This window comes from Schizosaccharomyces japonicus (genome assembly GCF_000149845.2).
Source record: "Schizosaccharomyces japonicus yFS275 unplaced genomic scaffold supercont5.2, whole genome shotgun sequence".
Classification (NCBI taxonomy): domain Eukaryota; kingdom Fungi; phylum Ascomycota; class Schizosaccharomycetes; order Schizosaccharomycetales; family Schizosaccharomycetaceae; genus Schizosaccharomyces; species Schizosaccharomyces japonicus.
The window spans coordinates 794121-819019 of NW_011627861.1; the positions used below are offsets into that span (position 1 = coordinate 794121).

The following is a 24899-nucleotide window of genomic DNA, read 5'->3' on the forward strand; positions in this document are numbered from 1 at the left end:
AACGATTCAATCACCAAATAATTGCTGATAGTATGCTCAAAGAAATACTGGTTTTGTATGACACAGTATGATTCAATGGATGAGTGTAGTTTCCATGCAAGTGCTGGATTAAAAAAGACCTCTATTTTTTTTCGAATAATATAAGATTATCGACCAGCTGTTAATGTTACTGTTTTATAAATAGAAGATATTAATAGTAGCTTTAATCAAAAGAGAACATGGAAAAAGGTGGTTTAAGATAGACCGTTTTCCGTGAAACATCTGTGAAGAAGGGTTCAGTAACTTCCATATGAAGAACAGACTCGTTTTCTTTCAATTTTCTGTGGTAACATTGTTAATAAGGACTTTTCACAGCATTGATTGAGAGCAAGCATTTCAATCTTGAAATTCGGGCTGAGAATTTCATGGTCTTTTGCAGCTTACCCTTGATCAGCAACAAACTCAACAATCCACCATGGTGATGTACAGTTAACACGGTGAATTGAAGAGGGAGGACGATATGTTTGTTTTTTTGAAGAGAAATAGTAATCAACTTTACTCGTTATCACCGGGTAGAAGGTAACTTCTCCCTCGTATAGTTCTAATGAAGAAACGCGTTAAAAAGAAACGGTTTATAAATAAAACAACTTACGCCATAAAGCAATAATGTGTGGTGGAACAGATTCATCAAAGTATGCTGTTTTTCCTCGAAACATTTCTGAACTGGTTGAGGGATGATATAGACAATAAAATTACGCGTCCCGTTTTACGTGACAGAGGCTCTGAATTGGTGTCTGCTTGCGAGAAATATACAAATCAAAGATAAAATTCTTATTAATATCGAGTCTAGGCGAAATGAAGTTGTTTTTCTTCCTGTATACACATGCCATTTCTTTCTTCGTTCATGAACTTTTTTGTAGCAACAAGAGTCGTTGAAGATCTTAAAGAGTAAGATAAACTGCAATTTAATCAGTCAATTAGAACACCCTCTGGGAAAGCCTTTGCCATCGATTCTAGTTCATCATCTGACAGTCTCATGTGAATCCAATCATGCAGAGCTTTAGCGCCAACACGCTTGTAAACCTCAATGGCGTTTTTGTTCCAGTTCAGCACCTAATGTGTTAATGAATAAGACGAAATAGTAGCGTAGAATGACTTACAGACCAGTCTAGCCGTTTTCCGCCCAGAAGAACTGTTTCACGAGCTAAGAAAGAAAGCAACAGTTTACCGTATCCCTTTCCCCGGACAGACGGTCTAACATAGAGGTCCTCCTTACAAATGTTAGCATTTAAGGAATAAAAGTGGCACAGCCAAGACATATAACAAAACGAACCAAGTAAACCCCAAGACATCCAGTCCAAGTACTGAATTTGATACGTTAGAACATGTACGATTAACAAAAGCTCACAGAGTCATGCATACCTGAAGTTGGGGAAGTAGATTGCCATTCCAACCGGCTAAAGTCGAATTATTAGAAACTCTGTTCACAATTCTCTGATAGGAAAGAATAAACAAACCTCTCCATTTTCCTCGACAAGTACGCCCCGAGGAACAGCAGGAGTTCCTTCTACGAACCCGAATGCCTTTTCGAGTTTCTCGACAGTAGCTTCAACTTGTTGAGGTTCTTTCTGATACTCTAAATAAGTTTGTTAATAAGATACGACAAAAAAAAGACAAAGAAAGGCACTAAAGGACAGAAGAATTGTAGAATAACTCTGTAAATTCTTAAATACTATCAATTCACAACCTGCCCTAACAAAACTTCCGATACAAATTCATTATATCTTACCTGCTAATTCTTTAATGAATTGGAGTACCACTGGGCAATCTTCGCGTTTAAGTCTGCGCACAACAGCGGTAGTTTTGTTAGTCATCGTATTTTAATTTTGAATAAAGCAATAATTACAAAGAGAGAATGAATTGATGAATTTATAGGCCAACTTTAAAACGGCGCAACTAGTAACACTTACAATCATCTGTGATGCTGTGAAAGAAGATTACCACATGATTTGTTATCTACGAGTGTCGCGCTTCTTTGTAAAGAATAGGCTCGAAAAACTACTTCTATTTCTGATCATCTAATTAGATCCCTTGCAACTCAACCGGTATTTAGCTTTTAACAAACATAAAAAAGAACTAGCGAACAATAATGTCAATACATCTTGTATCTATCTAAGATATCATTGAATCTCGGTATTATCCAATTTAAGCAACAGCTATGAAAGAACACATAAGCTAGCTTATTCACCAATGAAATTAATAGAACCGCTTACACACCTGGCTATTATGGAGATAGTGCATTACTTGTCGGTACGTTGACAGTCGGTATTATTAAGCTTCCTCGGTTAAGTCTGGTAGCGAATGTGTTTGTCAACAGAATACTGGGTTAGAGGGCAATAGACAGAATGACGAGGAAAAATAACTGAGGTAGAACAGATGAAACAGAGTGTCGCAATTGAAGCAATGGCAGGAAGATAAATGGAGACTTACGGTTACAAATAAGTAATTATAATTTCAACCGTTGTTTTCTTCTAAATAGTAGCTGTAATGAAACAGTCAATGATATTTTTGTCTATAGTACTTGGCAACAAATGTATTGACTAGCAAGTGCGCTAACCGTTCCAGCACAAACAAGCTCCATTCAAACTAAATATGTCTTGTAATCTGACTCAAAGTTTCAGCTCGAAAAATAGTAGCGTTGCTGACCAATGATCGGAACAAAAATTCATTCTTAACGGTACTTTATCGCAGTCTATAATGTTGATACACGATCCGTTCTTTCGGCTCACGGTTTTTCCAAAAGGGTACTAGTCATAACCTTAGGCCGAAAGGGCCATTTGTGATAAATTCTTGCAATATTTTCCAACGACTTGGCAGAAGCAGTGACACTGGATTCTTGAATGTCTACACCTCGCTTTTTGAGTAAGGGTACAAGATTTTCCGCGCCAGGGCACAAACGAGATACTGTTTCTTTTAACGGCTGTGACTTTTGTACAAGAAGCGATTGAATGACATATTCAAGTATGTCGAGCGGTACATCAGATTGGTAACTCGTGCAACTGATGTCAATTAGAACAAGGGGATTCGCTGAAGGAGCGAATGCTTCATCTGTTGTGGATATAGTTTTCATAACAGGATAAGTAACGGCTGATGAATGTAGATATCCTTTTTTTAAAGTATCCATAAATTCAACAGGCGCTGCTAGAACACGAATTTGGCACATGAGCTCTCGGAGAACAGAAAGGGAAGACCTGCTTTTGTACCCATTACAAGCCAAAAGGATGTATGCCAACTCCGGCGACATCCAAAGCAACAATCGAACTCGTCCAAGAATACCAAGCCAGTCCCTTTGGATGAGATGCATAACAAATTGCGTTCCAAGAAGAATACCGGGAGTTCCCGCAGGTAAATGTCCCGTGAATAGGAAACGTCTGTTTGGACCTAGCCGTACTTCTTTACTGGTTTGCTGGTAGAAATACTCTGGATGTTTTTGGTATAATTCCGAGTACGTAGCCCATGAATAACCATCCCGTTCATGTAAAACCATTCTTCCATCTGTATTTTTCGTCAAGCTAGAAATGTGACTAAAGAAGGCCTTTCTAGGCTCAAGCAAGACATGTCGTTTAGGCTGGAAGTAATTGTAAAGAGCAATCGAGTTGGCTCCTGAACCGGGAGACATTTCAAGAATGGTCATATCCTCGTTATCGTAAGCATTCTTTAGTCCGGAAGCCTCTAAGACAGATGATAAGAGTTCATCTTTAATTAAGTAAGAACTCACATGCTTAAAGTGGGAAACTTGCGTTTGTGAGTCTTTTCGATGCAATTTTAAGGGTTTCAGCTGTTCCAAAACCGTTTTTGTTAGCGATGGAAGTCGCTTGAAAGTCATTTCTCTTGTTTCATAGCTTTTACAGTAATTTGAAGTACTGAGTGTATTACAGAAAAAAGCGCTACATAGAATTGAAAACAGACTTACTGAAGAGTTACAGAGATGAGGCCATATGCTTGAGAATAGTACTTCGCCTGTAAATTCGCATACGGCCTTTTCTGAAGTCTGTGTCTGCAAAAATAAGACCCTTAGGAATGTTACTCAAATCCGCTATAAACTACTCCCCATTTACTTACTCGCGCGTTTGAAAAATAGTTATTATGTAGATATCAAAATACTCGGGTTTGATGACAAAAAGCCCTTCAGAAATTTCGCGAAAAGGAAGCAAACCGCGTAGACATAAACGTCAAGTCGTCTAAAAGTGGATACTCTTACCGCACCAAGCGGCCATCATACCCTCCTTAACGGCCTCGCTCAAAGTAGGATGAGCATGGCACACACGGGCAACATCCTCAGCACTAGCACCGTACTCCATAGCAAGAGTAGCTTCGGCGATAAGTTCACCAGCATAAGGACCCATAATGTGGACACCCAAAATGCGGTCAGTCTCCTTGTCGGCAATCACTTTAACCAAACCATCAGAGTCTTGGTTAGTCTTGGCACGAGAGTTGGCGGAGAAGGGGAAGGAACCAACCTTGTAGTTCAAGCCAAGTTCTTGGGCCTTTTGTTCGGTAATACCAACCCAGGCAACTTCAGGATGAGTGTACATAACACTAGGAATGGCATTGTAGTTTACATGACCTTGTCCCTTAACGATAAGCTCGACAGCAGCGATACCCTCGTCTTCGGCCTTGTGGGCCAACATGGGGCCAAAAGTAACATCACCAATAACACGAATGTGGGGAATGTTGGTACGATACTCACTGTCCATGATGACACGGTTGCCCTCATCCATGGAGACGCCGATGTTCTCCAAGCCCAAACCTTCAGTGTATGGCACACGACCAATAGAGATAAGGAGGACGTCAGCGTCAATAGTTTCCTTCTTGCCAGACTTGATGCCTTCAACATCAATCTTCACACTCTCACCTTCGCGACGAGCGCCCAAGACCTTAGTGAGGGACTTGATCTTAATGCCTTGCTTTTGGATGACACGAGAGAAAGTCTTTGCAATATCCTTGTCCATACCGGCACCAATAGCATCCTTGCGCTCAAGGACAATCACTTCGGCACCCAGACGAGACCAGACACTGCCCATCTCAAGACCAATAATGCCACCGCCGATAACAACCATGCGTTTGGGCACCTTGGAGAGACTCAAGGCTCCGGTAGAAGAAACGATGCGCTCTTCATCAATTTCAATACCGGGATATTTTCTCACATCACTACCCGTAGCGATGATAATGTTCTTGGCCGAAAATTGTTGCTTCTTGCCATCCAAACCATCAACTGCAATCGTGTGTTCATCAACGAAAGAGCCTGTTCCCTTGGCATATGTGACCTTGTTCTTCTTGAACAAATACTCAATACCGCCAGTCAACGACTTCACCGAGTCGTCTTTGGCTTTCATCAATTGAGCCAAGTTGATCGACACATCACCGACCTCAATACCACGCTTCTTCGTGTCGTGCTTGATGGTATGGTAGATGTGAGAGTTGTTCAGAAGAGCTTTAGAAGGAATACAACCAACGTTCAAGCAAGTACCGCCCAAGGATCCGCGTTTTTCAACACAGACAGTCTTCAAACCAAGTTGAGCGCCACGAATAGCAGCAACATAACCTCCTGGACCTCCACCGATAACACAGAGATCATAGTCGGTCTTTGCAGGTGTCGTTGTGTAGAACCGACCGCTTATGGACACAAATCTGGGGACAGGAGCTTGACTTTGCTTGAAGACAAGTTTTGCACCAAAAACGGCGCTGCGTCTGAAGGCAGCTTGTACAAACATCTTTTAAGAACTTTCTTGTATATAGAAATGAAGTTTCGTTCAGTAAGAAAGCTCTTGGCTGGATAATCACTAATTTACGAGAAGTGGAGGTTGGTGAGTTTGGTTAGCACGATGGCATCACGCAAAAACAGGGACAGATAGGGATTTTAACGAGACACGAGAACGGGGAATGTAAGGATTCAGGAGGAGTAATTTTATCGCGCTCAAGTATTTTTACGGTTCTGTAAACTCAAGTTGCTGAAAAATGCTGACAGAGGATTTACTATTGCAGGATCAGCATCCATAGCTGCGAGAAGATTTTGAGCGAGATTTATGTCCACAGAGATGTCAGAGGCTGTTTCTGAAGATGTCTCTTGCAAATTTGCGCATTTGTTTTTAGTTTCTTTTATGTCGTCGTTAGACTTTTTTGTATGAGCTTTCCCAGGTGATAAGTCTCGAACGGAAGAGCCTTGTAATTCCTTGTCCATAGCTGCCATGTAATCTTCAACAGTAAGACCATCAGATGCGTCAGATGCGGTGTCATCCGCATCCTCCTCATACTCTTCGTGGACATCTGCTAAGTCAGGTAACTTCCCTCGAAGAATGTCGAGAAAACGCTCTTCATCAAACTCGATGTCTCTTTCATCGAAATCCTGTAGCTCGTCCTCGTCATCCTCATCGTCCTCGTCGTCCTCGTCGTAATTCTCATCATCTTCGACAAACTCTTCAATCTTGGAAATCATTTCCTTCAGACTTTTCTCATCCAGGCCAAAAACCCCTTCTGGATTACCATTAGTGTCTAATGTTTCAGAATCCTCCTCCGAATCAGAAGGTATCCCCTGCATCCGCCGCCTCAACAAGTCTTCCAAGTCGTCCGGATTTACATTCATGAATTGAGTATCGTCGTCAACGAGATCCATAGACTTCAGCTGCTCGTCCGTAATGAGTTTTATGTTTGAAAGCTCGTCTTGGATTTCCTGCTTCAGGTGTGCGTATTCGGGGACCTCACAAAGTAACTCAAAACCCAAAGTAACCTTTAGACCGAGTTCCCTTCTTCTCCAATCCAGCGTGTCTGGTGTCTTTCTTGTGTTCGTGGAAGTAGACATGTCCAGAGGTTGCTCATAGAGCTGAGCGAATAAAGTCTGTGTAAACCGAACGGTTGCCGTTACAGAGTCTTGCATTGGTGGAAAGGTAGGAAATTGGCGTGCTGTTTTCATGGACACGGGGTCTCGATGATAGTATGCTGTTACAGCCTTGGCTATCCAACCGGGATGAGTACATAAAAGAGAAAAAACTGAACGAGGAAGTGTACATACGGCGCGATGGGAGTTCTGTATTGCCTCTGGGTATTTTTTTAAGCGATGTTGAATACACCTGGTCAACTTAGGATAGGAACGGGTGCTTTGTTGCTGACTTAGTAGTTTTAATGCCTCCCGGCAAGCTAATGATGAGCATCTATACTTCTGTTCTTCTGCAGGGGGCTCAATTAAATGAACAGCGCCTTTGTGAAGCCAGACCCGATAATCTGAATTGTCCTCGTCAATCCAACTGGGTAACCGAAGAGCTGATTCAATAAGCAGTATTTCACCGTCCGCATCAATGACTCTATGCAACAAATATTAGTAAGTTTTGATGGAAAGGAATGCACCTTACCTGGCATATGCACTATCCACACGGCGAGTCAAAGACATTAAAAGCCAAACAATGACCCACTCATCCTCAATACAATCACCGAAGTCTGTAGAACCCACTAAACATGGATTTCCTGTAGTCTGTTAGAATAATATATTCGTTAAGATTACTTTTACCCTGAATATCAAAATCTTCCAATGCAAATTCTTCATTCTGCCACAAATGTTGCTTCAGGGATCCATTGACAGTCTCTTCTAACCAAGCTTTTGCCTTATCTCTTTCCTTTTGTTGCCATTTTGGAGAGGCAGTTTGATCTGACGAAAGAAAGAAGACTTGGTATTTGCATTCATTTAATCCAATTCTATCCGAAGAAAAAACGTACGAGACGTCTACTTTAGAGCTAGTCATTCCTGATTGCTTCTAAATGCTTTTTTTAAGGCAATGGGTGTGAACAGACGGAACTTTTGCCATAAACTTCCCGTAAGTACTCCTCGTCAGTCCTACCGAGGGAACAAAACCACTGTAAAAAATACATAATTTATCAATAAATTGAAAGATTGCAGAAGTTGGAGTCGCAATTCCATGTCGCATAAGGATTTCTACAGATTTATGTGTGCGTTTGTTTAATAGATTCTGTTGTTAATTCACTTGCTTCCCTCACGAAGTTTCTTTCTCGATTACGCTCAAAAAGGCAATATTATATAAAAAAACTGTCGTCGTACTCTTATAATATTCACAATACACTCCGATGAAGTCTTTACAGCGTGTAAAGGAGCGGATTTTCTCGTTATTCCTTAGGCGACTTTTCCTTATACAGTACGAAACCTATCTCTCCGATGACATGCCCATCTGATACTAACAACTATTTGCTAGAAATGTGCTTTTCCTTCTAGGTTTCTTATGGATATTTGTTTTACCACTAAACGAATACAGTACCGCCAATCGTATATCCGAAAACGCCTTATTGCCTGGTCAAACGAACACCTTTTTTGGTGACAACCAACATAATACCATTAACGCAGCTCGCGATCTTGTGGGAAATTGGATTGAGTATGAAAGTACGCACAACGACTCGTATCAAAAGTATGAACAGCTCTCAGATATATTTTCGACTATGGGCTTTCCCACACAAATTCAATCGTATACGGCCGTGTCACAGGGGCAAACACTTCATGGCTATAATTTCTACACTAGTCTTCATGCTCCACGCGGTGACTCTACAGAAGCAGTTCTGCTTTGCGCTCCGTGGAAGGATGCTGAAGGTCGGATCAACCATGGAGGTGTAGCGCTGTTGATTGCCTTTATGAAGTATTTAGAGGGTTGGTCACTACTGTCGAAAGATATTGTTTTTGTCGTTAGTGAAGATCCAGTTACGGCTGTCTCTGCATTCATGCATGCATACCACAATATCCCTTCCAAAACGATTGAGTTTGATTCACTTCAATTCCTTTCTGGAACCATTCAAGCTGCTTTGGCTTTAGAATATCCCAGCAACTCTACTTCTTTCAGCGGTATCGAATTATTGTATGATGGTATAAACGGCCAACTCCCGAACTTAGACCTCATTAATACGGTTGTCCGTATAGCCAATTATCAGTTCAGTATACCTGTAAAGATTCAAAACAAGTACTTTTACATTGGCCAAACTGACAGCTATCTTCCTCGGCTCGACACATTAATCCGAAGCATGCAGAGTCAGATGCTTGCATCCATTCGGGGTGCACACGCCGTTACTCTTCCTTATCGCATCGACGCGATTACAGTGCGCGCGTTTCAAAATGATCATTACACACTTGACATTCGAGTTTTGGGTCGCTTACTTGAGAGTACTTTACGCAGTCTAAACAATTTACTGGAACACCTTCATCAATCCTTCTTTTTGTTTTTGTTACTCGAGCCCACGAGATTCGTGAGTATTGGAAATTACCTTCCAGCTGCTCTGTTGATTGCTGCTAGTTACACGATCAGCGGCATCCAATTTCGGCTTACTCGTGACGCAACCCAGAGCGTTTGGATATCCTTTGGACACTGGCTCGTCAATTATGTGATAGCAACTCTTACCTTTATGGCTGCACACTCACTTAAGGGCACACAGTTGTGGTTTGCTTTGGGTAGTCTTGCTGGCTGTTTTTTCATTCACACACGCAAACTAAAATCAGCTCATGCACATGACATTATGTCTTTCACAATGTTGTTTACGGGACTTTCTCTTGCGGTCATCAGCACACTCAACTTTTCTCTCTCCTTCCTGCTTGGACTATGGGTCTTTCCCTTGCAAGTAATCTGTGCACGTTTCCACAAAAGCCGTGTTGCCGCCCTTCTTTGGGTGATACCGTTTGCTCTCCCTGCGGTGTTTCTGTACGCTATTGTCCCTGCAAACACAGAAGCCGACTCCTTCTTCCGGAAACTCGCCATTGAGTTTGACACTTGTTCCTCAAACTACCTCACCTACGCCTTCTTCCTGCTTTTACTGCCATCTATAATGGCTACTATTCAACGTTTATCTCGAACAACCGTTAGCGCTAGTCCGGCAAAGAAAAACAACTAGCATCACGTTCACTTCTGTTTTATAGAACGCTTCCTTTATCCTACCTTCTAGCCTTTTTCCGTCATCCTTTCGTTGAACAGCATGTGCTAAAACCTCTACTCCATAAGTCACCGTTACTTTTTCTCTAATAAAAAAATCGTAATCATTTCATCCGTCTAGTAAGTATTTCTAAAAGACAACTTGCATTTAGGCAAGAGACAAAGTAATGGACTTGATGTTCATGTACTCTTCCACACCGTATTTGCTGCCTTCACGTCCAAAACCGCTTTCCTTAACACCGCCAAATGGAGAGACAACGTCGGAAATCATACCAGTGTTGCAACCGATCATTCCAACTTCAAGCGTCTCAGCGACTTGGAAAATACGAGAAACGTTGCTCGAGAAGACGTAACCAGCGAGACCAACATCGGCATTGTTTGCCCACTCCATCACTTGCTCCTGCGTGTCAAACTGAATGAGACCTGCAACGGGTCCAAATGTTTCATCATGGGCAATTTGCATATCTTGCGTAACACCAGCAAGCACAGTGGGTTCAAAGTAGTTAGGACCAAGCTCCTCGGCCACACGGCCACCAATAAGCACACGAGCTCCATTGGAAACAGCATTCTCGACGTGTTCCTTCACTTTGGCAACAGACTTTCCGTTCACCAAAGGACCATGGGTAACGCCAGCATCGAGACCATAGCCCAACTTAAACTTGGAAACACGTTCAGTAAGCAGTGTAGCGAACGCATCGTACACAGCAGCTTGCACGTAGACACGGTTCGCACACACACAGGTTTGTCCGCTACCGCGGAACTTGCAGGCAACCAAAGCGTCGGCGGCCTTCTCCAAGTCTGCGTCGTCAAACACGATGAAAGGAGCATTACCTCCGAGTTCAAGAGAGAGCTTCTTGAGTGTTGACGAGCTTTGCTGCATCAAAGCCTTGCCTACACCGGTGGAACCGGTGAACGAAACCTTGCGCACCAACGGGTTCGTGGTTAGCTCCAGTCCGTGTGTACGAGAAGTGCGTGCAGTGATCACGTTAATGACACCAGCGGGCACACCGGCCTTTTCAGCCAGCTTCGCCAGAGCGACACATGTAAAGGGCGTCTCACTAGCGGGTTTGATGACGACTGTGCAGCCAGCTGCAACAGCAGCGCCAATTTTACGAGTAATCATAGCGGCAGGGAAGTTCCATGGTGTGATGATGCCCACAACGCCGACAGGCTGCTTTACGGTAAACACACGGTTGGAAGGGTTAGAGGCGACAGCACTGTCACCGTAGATACGGACGGCCTCACCGGAGAACCAGTCGAGAAAGCTGGCTGCGTAAGTTATCTCACCCCGGGCATCACACAGAGCCTTTCCATTCTCGAGTGTGAGCATTTGAGCGAGGTCTTCAGCATTCTCAATCATCAAGTCGTACCAGCGTCTCAGCATGGCACCGCGGTCCTTGGGGCTGGATTTTCTGAACGAAAGGAAAGCCTCATGAGCGAGAGAAATGGCCTCCTTAGTCTCATCAACCGACATGTCCGTCAACGAGCCAACGGTACCGCATGTTCCGGGGTTTGTGACTTCGAATGTGTTTCCTGTTTTCGAAGAAATCCACTTTCCGTTCACAAACGAGCGTGCATAGTCTCTGTCGGCCAAGTCAAAAAGGTCGAGGTTCTTGATAGAGTGTTCGCTAGGCATATTGTCGAAATGAAAAGTGTGGGGAATGTTAGAAGAATAAGCTTTTAAGCGCGTTGGAGGCGAATGAAATAGGGAACAAATAGATCTGCTTGATGAGACAGATCCGAACAGTTGGAAACGAAGGTTGTCGGTGGAAAACCGGTACAAGTTTTGAAACTGTAAAGGCAGGAATTGGTGTTGAGTTCTAGTAGGTGCACGCAATTGCACATTTATACTTTTGAATCCCTGATTGACCAGCATTGCAGAATTAGAATACCAGAGATATCAGTGTACTGCGAATACATCGGGGCTTCTAGACTGAACGACAGGGGACATTTTGACGTAATCCCGAGTGCATCTGTCTGTCACTGCACATATGAGACGAGGTCCAGAGGGCAACTATCTCATATCTGCATGCGCGCCAACACAGTTCGTTTCCCCGCAGTGATAACAACGCCGGCCTGAAGGCGCATCCTATGTGAATGAGTCTACGGTTGGTGGTGAACAGCTCCAGCACAGATAGCGATGGACCGATGGAAGGCACGATATAGCGGGTAGTAAGGGTAAAGCATAGTGCGCCGGTTTAGCGAGTGTTTGCGATGCAACGCTATCGGAGGTATAACGCAGGTTATCGAATGTTAACGAGACAACAGCTCGTGTTCGTCTCTGCGAGGGACGAGACTAAAAATGACTGATTGGGGCGACTGCGGGACGGATAGTGCGAAGATAGCACAATTGAAGAGCCTGTAATGAGTGAAAGAAGAATTATTGCTTACGACGACAACTTACAGACTCGGGAGCGCAATACATATCCAATTGAGCCGATTTCCCAAGTTTCTTCCAACTGTGTGCGGTTGGAAGTCGACAAGTTTGTTCGAATGCTCCCCTTTCAAAAAGCTTATTTCGTCGCCATGGGTACGAGTGACATCCACAACCAAATGAAAAACGCGTCGCGTGAAAAACAAAGGGAACGCGAACAAACACACACGCACCTAACTACATTTACAACCACACACGACGAAAGGCTATGTTCTCAGATGACAGATTATTCATATTAACGATACAGCTAAAGCATAAAGAACGATGGGAAAGAAACGAAGGGATTGCTGAGGCAGACACTCACCTCGAGTGACGCGCTATGCAGCAGCGCAGGTATATCCATAATAGGGAATTCAAACCCAACAAAATAGGCGTTTGTAGTTTTATAAACTTGACGACAGATACAAACATCAAAAACAACTGCCGATGATCTAGGTGTGTTTGTGTGCGAACGCTATACGACACACAATTAGGAGAAAAAGGGTATGCTAGCCGTTTGGCAAGCAGACATAATACGGGACCGAAAGCCTGTAAGGAGGGACGCCCCGACAATGGTCACAGAACCAGTCTGACAATGCTCAAGATAGGTACAATTAGATGGAAAGTGAGCAGCAACGTTACTGACGGCACACGAGACAACAACTTGACCATCTCAGTTGTTGTCAGCAACGGATGCGCTGACGGCCTAATTGTACAAGACGAACTTGGCAGAACCGGAGGTAACACCAACGGTACAGCCGCTGCTGGAACCACCAGTGAAGGAGCCGCTGTCGTAGACACACTCACCGCTCACAGTGGAGCCCTCAGTGGCAACAATCTTAACCTTGTAGTTAAGAACGGCAGTGGTCAAGGGGTTCTGGATGATGGACAAGTAGGTGACACCGTTGGATTGGCCGGCACCAAAGTTAACGGGAGACCAGTTTCCATAGTCATCATCAGAAGTGGCCCATTGGCAACCCTTCTGTTGAGAGTAACCGGCCTTGTTCACGTAGAATTGGGAGGAAGTGGACTTGCCTTGCCACTTGTAGTAGGTGTCACTGTCGACAACGGACAGAGGAGAGTAGGCACCGCCCTCGACGTAAGTGGGGATGACCATGTTCTCAGAACCGGGGTAGTCAGTTTGGCAGATGGCAACACCTTGGCTCAAACGGTTCTCAACATAGGCAGATCCAACACCGTCAATGCAAAGGGAATCGTAGGCGGTGTTGGTACGGTACAGCTTACCGTTCTTGCAGAGAAGACCACCACGGCTCTCACCGTCAGAAGGTTGCTCAGTGGGCCATTGACTCTTCAACATGCCGGGCTTGCAAGCATAGGAGCAGTAGGCACCCTCAGTACAGGAGGAACCAGCGGCATCACCGATTTGGATACCGGTGTAACCACCGTATCCAAGGTAGTCAAGAGCAACGACACCGTTCTGGTCAGAAGGGAAGTCAGTGCAGCTGTAGACACCGTCTTGGAAAGTAGAGGTGCTGCCGGTAGAGGAAGAAGAGGCAGCAGAAGACGTGGCAGAAGCACTGGAGCGGGCAGAAGCACTGCTGCTGGAGGAAGTGGTGCTGGTCACGAAAGTGGCGGAGGAAGAAGCCACGGACGACGACGTGTTGTACACAGTCGAGTAAGGAGCGGGTGCAGACGAAGAGCTGGTAACAATGGTGCTGAAAGAGCTCTGAGCAATGTCAGAGTTGGCAGATTGCACAGAGGCAATGGCAGACGAAACGGAAGAAGCGTCGCCAACAAAGGTAGAGGTGGCAGCAACGGCCACAGTGGTAGCGGCAGCAGACTCGCTGGCACCGCTGGTAGCGGAGGCAGCACCGTCGTCCTCGACAGTGACAGTGGTGTAGACAACCACGGCAGAGGTCACGACCTCACGCTTGTGGAAGTGATGAGGGTGACGGTAGGGAACGGCAAGGGCACCAGTGGCCAGGAGAGCAATGAGAGCAGAAGTAGAGAAACGCATCTTTACGGCTCACAAAGAATCAAAAATTGGTTGATCAGAGAAAAAGGTTGTGCAGTTCTTACGTGAGAAACGAAAGATAAGTCACGGATATATTCGATCCAATGAAGGTATATTAGAGAAAAGAGTGGAAGGTAGTCGTTCAATCAATGGACGACTTTATATTGAGGCAGGAGCCGGAGCAAACGAGCGTGAGGCGCAAGTTAATAGTTCTATGAGCCTGGGAATGTTAAGGAAACCTATAATTCCACGATGAAATGAGAGACAAGAGAGTGACTACGGTGCAGCGATGCTTTGGGTGGAAGTACGAAGTCCGTTAATGCTAGGGGATCAGCTTAGGGAGGGGGCCGGCAGGTTTTATGCTCCACCGCATCTCCGTTCTCATAGCAACTTGAAAGCAGTCACGCATACGTCATATTCCCACAGCCGTTCACCCGGCACGACATCGGGGATGGAGAACTGAAGACAATTAAAGTTGTCGTATGGTCGGCTTTGAAGCGAGAAATCAACGTGTCCACACCTCACCAAATTTGCTTTCAGCATTCGGTTTTTGCATACGTAGTACGCAGAAATCGAACTCTTCTGTACGCCTCTGTCGGCGCCTCACTGTGGCACACTGTTGGCAATGACGAATTGATTTTTTTTTCTTTGTTTTTTCGATTTTTTGTTCGTTTTTCCGCGTTTATTGTGTAATTCGCTAAAAAAATAAAGAAAATATAAAAAAGATTAAAAATTGATAGTAGTGCGGCTCTGGCCAATCGACGAGGAGCAGGAAGGCTTAGCTCTAACGAGCGAGTTTCGCCTAGCAGCGAATGGAAGGCTCGGAGTGAGCTTGTTCGCTTGTAAGTTTGCCGATCGAAATGGTCTGTTTTGAATTGCCCAATCCGATGCTCGCGTCGTAATGACATCATTATTATGCTTAAGGGGCACCAGCGGGTATGCCTAGAGTCCCATAGGGCTGCTCCCAAGGAGAAGGGCGCTGTAGTGGAGAACGTGCTCCCGCTGGAGTCCGGGATGGGAAACCCGTTGCCATGCCAATGCCCATGTAAGCAGCAGATTTATCAACGAGATGTGACGTCATATAATCATAATTGTAATTGCAAGGCGGGGTCAAGGAGCAGGATGCGATAGATCAGTGGGGGCAGGGTGGGCAGGTGGGTTGCCGCGGGTGCAGCTAGTGTCGTTTAGTGAGGGCTAAGGATCCCTTCCCGCGTCCCTGCTACTGCTGCTCGTCTTTGTCCCATACGGGTTCGCCGGGCAGCCGTTCCACACGAACAATGTCGTAGTCTTCCTGCCCCATGTTCATCATGCGCTATGGGTTAGAAAACACCCCACTTAAGCGACTGTGGGGGCAATGGGCTGGACCCAACATCCCCCCATTTCTCCGCTTTTTACTTACGTAGTACTCGTCGTTTACGTTTACGCGGCGTCGGTGCTTGCTGCGCTGGAGCTCAGACTCGCTCTCCAGTGATTGGGTGCGCTTGTCATTGCGTTCGTACTTTGCATCGACAATTGGTGTCAGGAAGAAGGATGCTGCTACAACGCTGAGCAGGAATGGCAATCCAAAGAGAGCAAATGGATGATTTCGCGCATGGTGTCGGTACCAGTGGATAGCCATGTGGTGGGAGGGACGGGAGCGCCAGGGTTGGCGACGAACTGGACCGATCCGCTCCCGTAACTCGCGTAATTCGGTATACGGGGGTCGAGTGTCACGTTAGCAGGGGTAACGAGGGGTAGTGAGGGATGTGGTGTGGTGGTGTGGAGTTCGATACTCTGCGGTATCGAGTCTGTAACGAAGTATCTTACGGTGCACACTAGTGCGCTGCAGTATCTTTCGGTGCCGTACGACTCCATAAATCACGTTTTACGTAACACGTTACGCCGCCCCACCGCTTCCTCACCACCACGTTTGCACCACCAATCCTGCCTCTCTAGCACTGACTGTTGTGACCTGATGAGTAGTAGTGGCCTGAAGAATGCATTGGTAAAACTGGTCGTGCCTGCCGGCAAGGCGACACCTACACCGCCCATAGGCCCGGCTCTGGGCGCACGAGGAGTCAAGAGCATCGACTTTTGCAAGGAGTTCAATGCTTCAACGGCGTCCTTCGTTCCCGGAGTACCAATTCCATGCAAGATTACTATCACACCAAAACGAACATTTACGTTTACTATCCATCCTCCGCCAACGAGCTGGCTACTGCTGAAGCTCGTGGGAAAGGACAAGGGAGCCCATGCACCAAAAAACGAAATCATCGGCAGCATAAGTTTAAAGCATGTGTATGAAGTCGCAAACATTAAGAGTAAAGACCCTTCGTTGCAGGGGATTCCTCTACAGTCCATTTGCAAGAGCGTTATTGGAAGCGCTCGAAGCATGGGCATAAAAGTAACGTATTAAACTGAGTTTGTTGGAAAGAGTGAATACAACGCTAGAAGTCAGTGACAGTTTGCACCAGTGAGAAGGGAGACATTGGATGTTATGGTAGCGGGCATAGCAAGCAGTTGTGAAAGCCAATACTATAGACATCAAAAACAAGAAGCAACTCACTTAGGAAGAAATGAGAGAAAACAAAACAGTAAAAAAAAAAAAGAAAAAGGAACTCGTTGTCCGGTGATGGGCCCTCACACTGCTACATGGCCATCTATGGTTACGGTTTTAGGAAGGAGGAAATATGTGTGTACGAGTACGTTAGTGTCAATAATGTCCGACAATATGCAGCACCATACAGTATGCGAAAAATGTCCATGCTCTGAGAAAAACGACAAAAAAAGACAAAACAAACAAAAGCGTATAAGTCAAATGGCTCCGCCAACATTTTTTCCCGATAATAAACGAGTGTGCCTAATTAGCAGCGATAGGGAGCTTTAATTCACGCTTGGCCTGCTCAACAGCAAGCTTGTCGCCAGTGTTTTTCATGATGTCGTCGCTAATCTTCACAGCTTTGCGGCCACCAGCACTGTACAGCTTCACCACGATATTCATGGGTTTACTTTTTTGCGTCCGATCAGACTTGCGAGTAAAGTCGCTTGTGAAGTTTGTGCCAATACCAAACGAACAGCCTATTCCGGCCTCGTTGCACAACTTTTGTAAGTGAATGCAACGGTCAACGTTCAAGGAGTCACTGTGAACAATTTGTTTCGTACCGGGGTTCACGCCAATGGCCTTGTAATGGCGTACCACCTTCTTTATAAACTCTTCAGGTGAACCACTGTCTTGGCGTACGCCGTCATACACGTTGGCCAAATCGTCGGGCGAGTTCGCGGTAAAGCTTCGGAGGAAAGCATCAGTGGAAAAGGTGTCGGTGAGAGCAATGCCGAGATTCTTGCCAAACGTCTGTCTCCATTTCACCGACGCAACGTAGTTGGCTGCGGTGTAGTTGTTCGTGATGGCTGCGGTACCCATATACCATTCGTGAGCAACAGTTCCAATGGGTTTAACGTTGTATTTACGCGCAAAGTACACGTTCGATGTGCCGGAAAACGCTCCGGCGCCATTTACTTCCTGGCGTGCCTTGACCAAACCCTGCATCACCAGATCCTGAGTATGCACATCACGGCGGCGACGAGTACCAAATTCGCTGAAAACACAACCGTTTTCTATCAAGCGTTTACCCTTGTCGAAAGCCTTATCCAATTGACCTTCGTAGTCCCAATCTTTGTCCACGAACTTGAAGTACGCTTCCGACACAAGAGCCAGAATAGGAATTTCATACAATATTGTTTCGTGCCACATTCCGTTAATTGCAATTCCTAAATCCTTATTTGTCTCATCATACGTGAGAACCACTTGTTCGCTGGGACAGAACCGATAACCGCGTAAAAAGGTAAAAAACTCATCACTGAGGTAAGGACAAGTTTCACGCATCCATTTCTCTTCGTCATCCTGCAGGGAAAGCGTCTTCAAGCTATCAATTTCCTTTTTCAACCAGTCAATAGCCTCTTCATTTAATGCCATCGCTGGCGACCGGTTTTTAAATTGGTAAGACACAGGAGTGTTCGGATAATGCTCCATAACCGCTTGAAGCATAGTGAATTTGTACAAATCCGTATCAAGGATTGATTTTAAGACTGCCATTGTTGCTGAAATCTAAAGGCTTATTCAGAAATCCAAAAAGTACGTCAAAACGACCTCAAATTATTTCGTTTTTCTTGTCTAAACACCGTCCCACTGTCACAATAAATTAGTTTCTAAGGGGAAATACCTCGTAAAATGCACGAGTATTAAAAATATCAAATTTCTTGACGCGTAAACGCAGGTTGGGTGTTGGCGGAGGACAGACGCTGGAGGTCATACTTCAGTGTTAGTTCTTACGACACTCATCCATTAAGAATGACAAAAAAAAATAACAATAAAATAGACATACGGATAACAACTCAATTTTAGTTATGTTAACTCGGTTTGAGATCACGTTTGGTCATTTTTTTCTCTTTTTTCTTTTTTTGTTTTGATTTTTCTGTATACGATTTAGTTTTAAAGCATTCCCCAATTACGCTTTCATGAATATCAAACGTGTGCAGACTAAATTGACACCGTTGGGTTATTGTATTTTCGTCGTAGAACTTATTCAGGTATTGTTAAACCAACTATACTAGCAACCTTTTTCAATCGATCACCAGAAACGACTGTTTCTCTTTGAGTTTCACGAAGCAATCGAGCTTTGTGTTCATCTTGCTGCAAATAGTTTCTTATAACTGTAAATCTTTCGTCCCGAAATTTCATATTTGAGCGAAACACTTTCCGTAGAAATGTTAATGTTTCGAATGGAATCTGACGCTGCCCATTTATAGGGTTTTTATATGCAAACTGACATGTTTTCGTTAATAAAATACTCGTTTTGGCTATGTATATTACCTGCCGCAGGAAATACCGATACACATGAAGGACGTTCATTAATGAGGTGAGATACAGGACGTAAAAGATAAAAGCTGCGAAGCCGCTCTACTACAACTCCACAGGTACTATAGAATGTATTTCGAGTATTGAGTAATAGTTATTTGCTATATTTTACACGCTTTATTTAATCGTTGAAACCAGACATCATTTCATTATTTAATCAAAGGCACTCGACACTGAGCAGCGAAGACTAAGAGCACGCCCTTCAGAAGGCAAAGGCAAATTCATGCATGGTCCGTTTCCAGACAAAGCATTGGCTTCACTGGTGAAGTAAGCCATCTTTTCAACAGCGGCCCGTTGCACCAAAGTGACTGTAGGCACTTCCGGTAAGGCCATAAGCAGACGACGCAAGACAGTCTGGAATTCGTCTGCACGAAGAGTGTTGTAATTGCGTACTAGGTACACATAGTCTTTATACACTTGTCCACCAAAGCACCATCCTGCAAGGCCATCAGCAACTTCACTGAAGTTGTCTAACAGGACCTCCAAGTCTGCAAACTCACTTGAAATAACTGCTTGAGGAGCAATGGTCAACAACAACCGTTTTTGAGCCTCCTCAAACAGACCAGCAGTTTGCAAGAAACGCACTTCATTTACATAGTCTCTTTCATAGCGAGCATACAGTGCAAGAGCCTCATTCACCCACTCAGTAGGAATATGCATGGCTTCAAGCCGCTGCTTGCTTTCTTCCGAAAAGTTTGGAACATTGCGAGCTAAGCAATCAAGGATATCTGCCTTTCGCGATTGTGCATTCTCCTCATGCAAAAGCACGAAGACAGACCATCCCCATTCATCACAATTCTCTAGCGCAGAAGCAAAAGACTTGGTGATCTGGTCAGCTAATACACTAATGGGTTTGCATTCGACGTCGTTTTCAACATCCATCTCTAGTAAACCACTCTCATCCAGCGACGCTGCGGAAAGGCGATCAGAGAAATCACAAATTGAATGTGAGCGTCCAAGGTACATAAGAAGTTGCCAAATCAAGCGCTCGTCACACCTTTCACCAGAAGACAATCTTGCGGTCACAACATCTTCCAAGTTTCCACCAAAAGAGTAAAGTTGAAGCAGCTCGAAAAACATGTCAGAATACTGAATACCATCGGGACTTGTTTCTATCGGTGACTTCAGTCGATCCCCGTATGTTTCAAGGTCAGATATGTAAAGTGCCATTGCTTCCTGGATACTAATATCGACATTGTACCACAGTTTTAAGCCAAATGCTACTTTCCATGGAAGGCCCTCAGAAATATAAACATTTTCAACGCCGTCTTCCACACCCTCCGCGAATCCAGTGTTACCGGATAGCAGCTCAAAGATCAATCGAGTGTACTTAGTCACATAAGGCAAATCACCTCGAGACTTCCACTCATCAATCTGTTGTCTCAATTCCGCTTGTGTTTCCAAGTCACTATTCGCCATAGGGATTACGGTGGCCAAGCGTTTATTGTTTGTTGCGATAGCTTCTTCGCAGGCACGCTCGATCTGATTTCCTGTGAGCAAGATAAAGATGCGCTGTTCGGGATCATTACACTTTTCATAAGCGTCCATAATGTATTCTTTAACTTCGCTAGTAAGCCACTCGGAGAGGGTTTCCCGATCAATTCGTTTTTGTAACCGAAAACTGGATTCCTCGTCAAGATCGTCGGGGAAGTCGTATCGTTTAGGATCAAACAGAATAGAACACAGCTTCCATGCGGTGCTTTCTTCACCGGTTGACCTTTTAGAAAGCTCGTTTGCATACAATGACGGACGCGTTGAAGCAATAGGAACGCCAAGAATGTCTTCCATAATTTCAGTCTGATGGTATTGGACCGTAAGCATGGGTAAAAGGCTTGGAGACGAAACGGTCGATTTAGTCATATTTTGCACGAAATTGATGGAGCGCTTGTTAACAAGAATTGCCTTATTTCCGGGTAGCCAACGAACAGTAGGGTTTACAATTAAAGGTTTTTCGTCAAAAGCGAGCCATGGACGCATGACACTCCCCTCGTCATCATCGTTAAATATGTCCTTTTCAAGCGCACTACTGTCATATCCACGCACGGGATCATCTCTCGGTACAGAAGACGATATATTTTTGCTTAACAATAACGTAGCACGCTGGAAATTATGTTCAAGCTGTTGAACCCATGTATCACAGCGAATTAAACCACGCTCCAAGGGAGACTCACTTTGATAGTCCTCGTCAACAACTGCGACGCCGGCATCGCTGACAGGCACGTCGTTTTCAGAAGGTGAATACAAGGACGATCCTGTCAAACTCGACGCAAAACTGTGTTCACTCTCGTAATGTTCAGAAGCCGAGGAAGAGGACTCGGAAACATTCATTTCCGACTCAACCTCTGCATCACTTGCATCCGATGTACTTTTCTTCTCATCTGTCGCATCGAGCATCTCCGAAGAATAACCAAATGTGATGTTAGGTTCATAGTTGTCTGAAACAAGAGGCTTGATTACCTCGTTGTGCAGTTTTGGCTTTTTGAATGTGAACGTGTCCTCCGGGCCGAAAGAATCTCTAATAAACGAAGGTTCCTGATAATGTGTTTGAGTTCCAGCTTGACTAGTTTGTACTGGAAAAGCCCCTGGAGTAAGGTGAGTTAGATATACATCATCAGTTTCATTCACTTGGTGTAAATTTTGTCCGTACTTTTTGGGTTCATTTTGACCAACACGTTCCTCAGTGTTTTCTTCATCTTCGTCTTCGTCTTCATCATCTAAAAGTCCATATTTGGAAAAATGTTGCACTTTGAAGATCCAGTTTCCGTCCTTAAATTCAATAAATTCAGTGTCTCTCATCTTTTTCAAACGATTGATATGCTGAACATAACGAGGATTTTGGGTATCTTTAATAGGCTCACGAGTTTCGCGAGACAGTGGCCACGCATTTTCTAATGTGATGATAGCTGGTACATTAAGACCTTCATTCAGAGGAGGACTTTGACCATCCGGATAAACGGAGCAAATCTTCTTCTCAAACACTACAACTTCACCCGGGATTCTTTCGAGAGAAGCAAAAGCGGACAAATCAACAGGCTTTAAAAATTGTACCTTGCCGTAGCCCTTACGACCAACGGCAAATTGATGAACAGCACGAAGTTGCTCTTCGGAATAAGACAACAAGTCCTGAAGCGATGGACTCATCCAATAATCATCGTGTAATTCTGCTGCTTTTTGAGTTTTGCTCTCAGAGGACGAAGATTCAGAGGTATGCGACGCAGGAAGAAGCTTAAGAGAAGGCTCAGGAGCATTAGATACTCCCTGCAATAAGCTTTTGTCAGAATGCTTCCTATCGATTACCAGCTTCTTCACATTTTGACGAGGAGCAAATGCATCGGGCTTCAAAAAGAGATCGTCGTTAAGGGATTCAAAAAGATGCAAAGATTTTTGTTTGGGAGGAAGGACAGTTGACTTTAAAACATTAGCTCCCGTAAAAGTTGCAATGGAGGCCAGTTTGGCGTTGGATGAAGAACGAGGGGAAAGCCAGAACTGGGGAAGAGATGCAGACTTTTTGGGAACAGATTTTGTAGACAAAGGTGAAGCAATAGGCTCCTGCATAGCAGCAGGTGCTTGACCGGAAGCAGTGGAGAACAGAGGGTTGTTTCCATATGGATTTTGATCAATGCTAGCAACCAACGGTTGTTGGTTCTGTGCCGGTTGTGCATTATTACCAAACAAACCACCGGAGCCGAACGTCGTGGGCTGGGTTACTGTGGATGTATTTCCGAACAAACCAACATTAGGCGCCGTTGTATTAGCAGTGTTGGCGGTATTACCAAATAACGAAGGAGTAGTTGTGGCAGGTTTATTCTGTAAACCGGTTGCCGCAACATTGCCAGCTCCAGCATTATTGCCGAAGAGGCTAGGTGTTGTTGTAGCACCTGCGTTACCAAACAAACCACCTCCAGTACCTGCCGTTGTATTAGTATTGGCGGCCGTGTTACCAAATAATCCTGTTCCAGTAGTACCTCCAGTAGTGGCACCACCAAACAGCCCGGTGCCAGCAGGCTTGGCTGTATTGCCGAACAAACCAGTGGTGGCAGGCTTATTCGCGGCAGCATTGTTCTGACCAAATGAAAAACCAGTCGTAGCCGCAGGAGTAGTGGTATTTGCAGCTCCAAAGGAAAATCCACCAGGTTTAGAGGTATTAGCAGCGGCATTTTGTCCGAAAGAGAACCCCGTATTTCCCGTACCAAAGCCAGTAGAAGGCTGAGTGTTCGTGGTAGCAGCGTTATTAGTGTTTGCATTCGCGCCGAATCCGAACAAACCAGTTCCTCCTGTGGTAGTACCAGCAGTGTTGTTTGCAGCGTTCGCATTACCAAACGTGTTGGTTGTATTTGAACCGAAACCTCCACTACCGAAAGCGCCGGTAGTTCCGGTGTTCGCTTGATTAGCAGTATTATTCGCACCGAACAAGCCACCGGTTGTTCCAGTGTTTGTGCCAAAACCACCGCCAGAACCAAAGGCCGAAGTAGCAGGCTTTTGACCAAAGGCAGTGTTAGTGTTACCACCAAACAGGCCACCGCCAGTAGTATTAGTTTGTCCAAACAAACCAGTACCGGTAGTACCAGTACCCGGTGCATTAGAGCCGCCAAAAGCGGGCGTGGCTTTCTGTCCGAAAGCACCGGTAGTGCCGCCACCAAACAGATTTCCAGTACCGGTATTTGAAGCAGTCGTGTTTGCGCCAAAAGGAGTAGTAGTATTTGTGGAATTGGTGTTTCCAAAAAGGTTGGAACCACCAAAGCCAGTAGTAGTTGTTGTTGTCGAAGGTTGGCCGAAGCCGGTTGTAGCTGGAGCGGTAGAGTTATTACGACGACCCTGGTTATAATCTTGCAACCGTAATTCTTCCAGCGAATAATTTCTATAAGCAGGCATACAACTGATACATTGGAAGTGGTTCATACCATTGCTTTGAGGATCTTTTTCAGAAGTAACTGAGTACGAGGGGTTCATGGTACCCGTTGTCACAGCACCAGCAGCATTCGTTGAATTGAAACCTCCTGTATTTCCAAAAGCAGGAGTCGTCGCCGAACTATTTCCAAATAAACCACCACCGGTGTTAGAACCGAACCCGGTCGAGGGACGGTTACCGAAGAAACTCGTTCCTCCAGTGTTGTTATTTTGTGAGCCAAATGCTGTATTTGTATTCGAAGTGTTTCCGAAAGCATTATTAGACCCTACGCCACCAAAAAGGCCTCCAGTATTGTTGTTATTTGATCCGAAGGCAGGTGTTGCAGACATAGAGTTATTTTGTTGCCCGAAAAGGCCTCCAGACGTATTACCGAACGCTGGAGTAGCAGATTGCTGATTTTGAGTGTTATTGTTTCCGAAGAGACCTGTTCCGGAACCAAACAAAGAGCTATTGGTTGTGTTTTGACCAAAACCTCCTGTATTTGTGTTTTGGTTTCCAAACAAGCCACCGCCGCCGCTCGTATTGGAACCAAACAAACCTCCAGACTGTTGCTGGGTATTCTGTCTGAACGCGCCGGTTCCTCCGAAGCCAGACGTATTATTCTGCCCGAACATGAAATGGCTATATGATGTTGGTGGACAACAGGGTAGTTAGCGTTGCCAGTGGTAAAATAAGTGGCCGCCAACTTACAAACTTTATTTTCCATCGATGTAAAATATACAGTAAACTAATATATTAACTGTAAAATAAGCACAGCT

At 44.8% G+C, this 24899-nt stretch overlaps 13 protein-coding genes across 13 annotated transcripts; 2 read left to right on the top strand and 11 right to left on the bottom strand.

Annotated features, from left to right (window-relative positions):
• Nucleotides 1–202: 202 nt before the first annotated feature.
• Nucleotides 203–695, bottom strand: SJAG_03287 (bouquet formation protein Bqt2; the record flags this gene model as incomplete). The annotated part of the gene is made up of 3 exons (XM_002174410.1): nt 203–320; nt 424–580; nt 632–695. 3 exons carry the CDS (start codon nt 693–695, stop codon nt 203–205), a joined length of 339 nt encoding a protein of 112 aa, XP_002174446.1.
• Nucleotides 696–772: 77 nt separating this feature from the next.
• Nucleotides 773–2035, bottom strand: SJAG_03288 (N-acetyltransferase Ats1). Its single transcript, XM_002174411.2, has 6 exons — nt 1769–2035; nt 1497–1615; nt 1402–1436; nt 1313–1343; nt 1140–1250; nt 773–1092 (listed from the first exon to the last, which is right to left on the bottom strand). The coding sequence occupies exons 1-6, from the start codon at nt 1851–1853 to the stop codon at nt 949–951; spliced, it is 525 nt and encodes a 174-aa protein (XP_002174447.1). The 5' UTR covers nt 1854–2035; the 3' UTR covers nt 773–948.
• Nucleotides 2036–2545: 510 nt separating this feature from the next.
• Nucleotides 2546–4122, bottom strand: SJAG_03289 (RNA polymerase specificity factor). The gene has a single exon (XM_002174412.2). It carries the CDS (start codon nt 3863–3865, stop codon nt 2765–2767), a length of 1101 nt encoding a protein of 366 aa, XP_002174448.1. The 5' UTR covers nt 3866–4122; the 3' UTR covers nt 2546–2764.
• Nucleotides 4093–5909, bottom strand: SJAG_03290 (dihydrolipoamide dehydrogenase Dld1). Its single transcript, XM_002174413.2, has one exon. It carries the CDS (start codon nt 5751–5753, stop codon nt 4221–4223), a length of 1533 nt encoding a protein of 510 aa, XP_002174449.1. The 5' UTR covers nt 5754–5909; the 3' UTR covers nt 4093–4220.
• On the bottom strand, nt 5843–7889 carry SJAG_03291 (SGT1 family transcriptional regulator Sgt1). Its single transcript, XM_002174414.2, has 3 exons — nt 7541–7889; nt 7386–7497; nt 5843–7337 (listed from the first exon to the last, which is right to left on the bottom strand). Exons 1-3 carry the CDS (start codon nt 7770–7772, stop codon nt 5957–5959), a joined length of 1725 nt encoding a protein of 574 aa, XP_002174450.1. The 5' UTR covers nt 7773–7889; the 3' UTR covers nt 5843–5956.
• Nucleotides 7885–10096, top strand: SJAG_03292 (GPI-anchor transamidase complex subunit Gaa1). Its single transcript, XM_002174415.2, has 2 exons — nt 7885–8180; nt 8238–10096. Exons 1-2 carry the CDS (start codon nt 8113–8115, stop codon nt 9910–9912), a joined length of 1743 nt encoding a protein of 580 aa, XP_002174451.1. The 5' UTR covers nt 7885–8112; the 3' UTR covers nt 9913–10096.
• SJAG_03293 (succinate-semialdehyde dehydrogenase) lies at nt 9973–12543 on the bottom strand. The gene has a single exon (XM_002174416.2). The coding sequence runs from the start codon at nt 11824–11826 to the stop codon at nt 10099–10101; it is 1728 nt and encodes a 575-aa protein (XP_002174452.2). The 5' UTR covers nt 11827–12543; the 3' UTR covers nt 9973–10098.
• A 48-nt stretch (nt 12544–12591) lies between these two features.
• On the bottom strand, nt 12592–14720 carry SJAG_03295 (cell wall protein Psu1). Its single transcript, XM_002174417.2, has one exon. The coding sequence runs from the start codon at nt 14339–14341 to the stop codon at nt 13070–13072; it is 1272 nt and encodes a 423-aa protein (XP_002174453.1). The 5' UTR covers nt 14342–14720; the 3' UTR covers nt 12592–13069.
• Nucleotides 14721–14988: 268 nt separating this feature from the next.
• SJAG_03296 (inner membrane protein) lies at nt 14989–16072 on the bottom strand. The gene is made up of 2 exons (XM_002174418.2): nt 15738–16072; nt 14989–15650 (listed from the first exon to the last, which is right to left on the bottom strand). The coding sequence occupies exons 1-2, from the start codon at nt 15954–15956 to the stop codon at nt 15558–15560; spliced, it is 312 nt and encodes a 103-aa protein (XP_002174454.1). The 5' UTR covers nt 15957–16072; the 3' UTR covers nt 14989–15557.
• SJAG_03297 (mitochondrial 54S ribosomal protein YmL19) lies at nt 15487–18721 on the top strand. Its single transcript, XM_002174419.2, has one exon. The coding sequence runs from the start codon at nt 16293–16295 to the stop codon at nt 16731–16733; it is 441 nt and encodes a 146-aa protein (XP_002174455.1). The 5' UTR covers nt 15487–16292; the 3' UTR covers nt 16734–18721.
• Nucleotides 16277–18710, bottom strand: SJAG_03298 (nicotinate phosphoribosyltransferase). The gene has a single exon (XM_002174420.2). It carries the CDS (start codon nt 18408–18410, stop codon nt 17178–17180), a length of 1233 nt encoding a protein of 410 aa, XP_002174456.1. The 5' UTR covers nt 18411–18710; the 3' UTR covers nt 16277–17177.
• A 93-nt stretch (nt 18722–18814) lies between the features above and the next one.
• Nucleotides 18815–19303, bottom strand: SJAG_06135 (hypothetical protein). Its single transcript, XM_011050699.1, has 2 exons — nt 19188–19303; nt 18815–19139 (listed from the first exon to the last, which is right to left on the bottom strand). The coding sequence occupies exons 1-2, from the start codon at nt 19224–19226 to the stop codon at nt 18897–18899; spliced, it is 282 nt and encodes a 93-aa protein (XP_011049001.1). The 5' UTR covers nt 19227–19303; the 3' UTR covers nt 18815–18896.
• SJAG_03299 (nucleoporin Nup189) lies at nt 19244–24798 on the bottom strand. Its single transcript, XM_002174421.2, has one exon. The coding sequence runs from the start codon at nt 24753–24755 to the stop codon at nt 19386–19388; it is 5370 nt and encodes a 1789-aa protein (XP_002174457.1). The 5' UTR covers nt 24756–24798; the 3' UTR covers nt 19244–19385.
• Between the last annotated feature and the right edge of the window lie 101 nt (nt 24799–24899).

What these genes read in the sequence shown, in the direction of transcription:
- SJAG_03299 (XM_002174421.2), bottom strand. Translation starts at nt 24,755, where the DNA reads ATGTTCGGGCAGAATAATACGTCTGGCTTCGGAGGAACCGGCGCGTTC.
- SJAG_03290 (XM_002174413.2), bottom strand. Translation starts at nt 5,753, where the DNA reads ATGTTTGTACAAGCTGCCTTCAGACGCAGCGCCGTTTTTGGTGCAAAA.
- SJAG_03293 (XM_002174416.2), bottom strand. Translation starts at nt 11,826, where the DNA reads ATGCTGGTCAATCAGGGATTCAAAAGTATAAATGTGCAATTGCGTGCA.
- SJAG_03288 (XM_002174411.2), bottom strand. Translation starts at nt 1,853, where the DNA reads ATGACTAACAAAACTACCGCTGTTGTGCGCAGACTTAAACGCGAAGAT. An exon ending in ATTCATTAAAGAATTAGCAG is followed by an intron (nt 1,616 to 1,768) that starts GTAAGATATAAT and finishes AAACTTATTTAG; the next exon opens with AGTATCAGAAAGAACCTCAA. An exon ending in TTGTCGAGGAAAATGGAGAG is followed by an intron (nt 1,437 to 1,496) that starts GTTTGTTTATTC and finishes ATTCGACTTTAG; the next exon opens with CCGGTTGGAATGGCAATCTA.
- SJAG_03289 (XM_002174412.2), bottom strand. Translation starts at nt 3,865, where the DNA reads ATGACTTTCAAGCGACTTCCATCGCTAACAAAAACGGTTTTGGAACAG.
- SJAG_03298 (XM_002174420.2), bottom strand. Translation starts at nt 18,410, where the DNA reads ATGGCAGTCTTAAAATCAATCCTTGATACGGATTTGTACAAATTCACT.
- SJAG_03296 (XM_002174418.2), bottom strand. Translation starts at nt 15,956, where the DNA reads ATGGCTATCCACTGGTACCGACACCATGCGCGAAATCATCCATTTGCT. An exon ending in ACGTAAACGACGAGTACTAC is followed by an intron (nt 15,651 to 15,737) that starts GTAAGTAAAAAG and finishes TCTAACCCATAG; the next exon opens with CGCATGATGAACATGGGGCA.
- SJAG_03291 (XM_002174414.2), bottom strand. Translation starts at nt 7,772, where the DNA reads ATGACTAGCTCTAAAGTAGACGTCTCGTACGTTTTTTCTTCGGATAGA. An exon ending in GGAAGATTTTGATATTCAGG is followed by an intron (nt 7,498 to 7,540) that starts GTAAAAGTAATC and finishes AACAGACTACAG; the next exon opens with GAAATCCATGTTTAGTGGGT. An exon ending in GTGGATAGTGCATATGCCAG is followed by an intron (nt 7,338 to 7,385) that starts GTAAGGTGCATT and finishes TTTGTTGCATAG; the next exon opens with AGTCATTGATGCGGACGGTG.
- SJAG_03295 (XM_002174417.2), bottom strand. Translation starts at nt 14,341, where the DNA reads ATGCGTTTCTCTACTTCTGCTCTCATTGCTCTCCTGGCCACTGGTGCC.
- SJAG_03292 (XM_002174415.2), top strand. Translation starts at nt 8,113, where the DNA reads ATGAAGTCTTTACAGCGTGTAAAGGAGCGGATTTTCTCGTTATTCCTT. An exon ending in AGGCGACTTTTCCTTATACA is followed by an intron (nt 8,181 to 8,237) that starts GTACGAAACCTA and finishes ACTATTTGCTAG; the next exon opens with AAATGTGCTTTTCCTTCTAG.
- SJAG_03297 (XM_002174419.2), top strand. Translation starts at nt 16,293, where the DNA reads ATGAGTAGTAGTGGCCTGAAGAATGCATTGGTAAAACTGGTCGTGCCT.
- SJAG_06135 (XM_011050699.1), bottom strand. Translation starts at nt 19,226, where the DNA reads ATGAACGTCCTTCATGTGTATCGGTATTTCCTGCGGCAG. An exon ending in ATCGGTATTTCCTGCGGCAG is followed by an intron (nt 19,140 to 19,187) that starts GTAATATACATA and finishes AAAACATGTCAG; the next exon opens with TTTGCATATAAAAACCCTAT.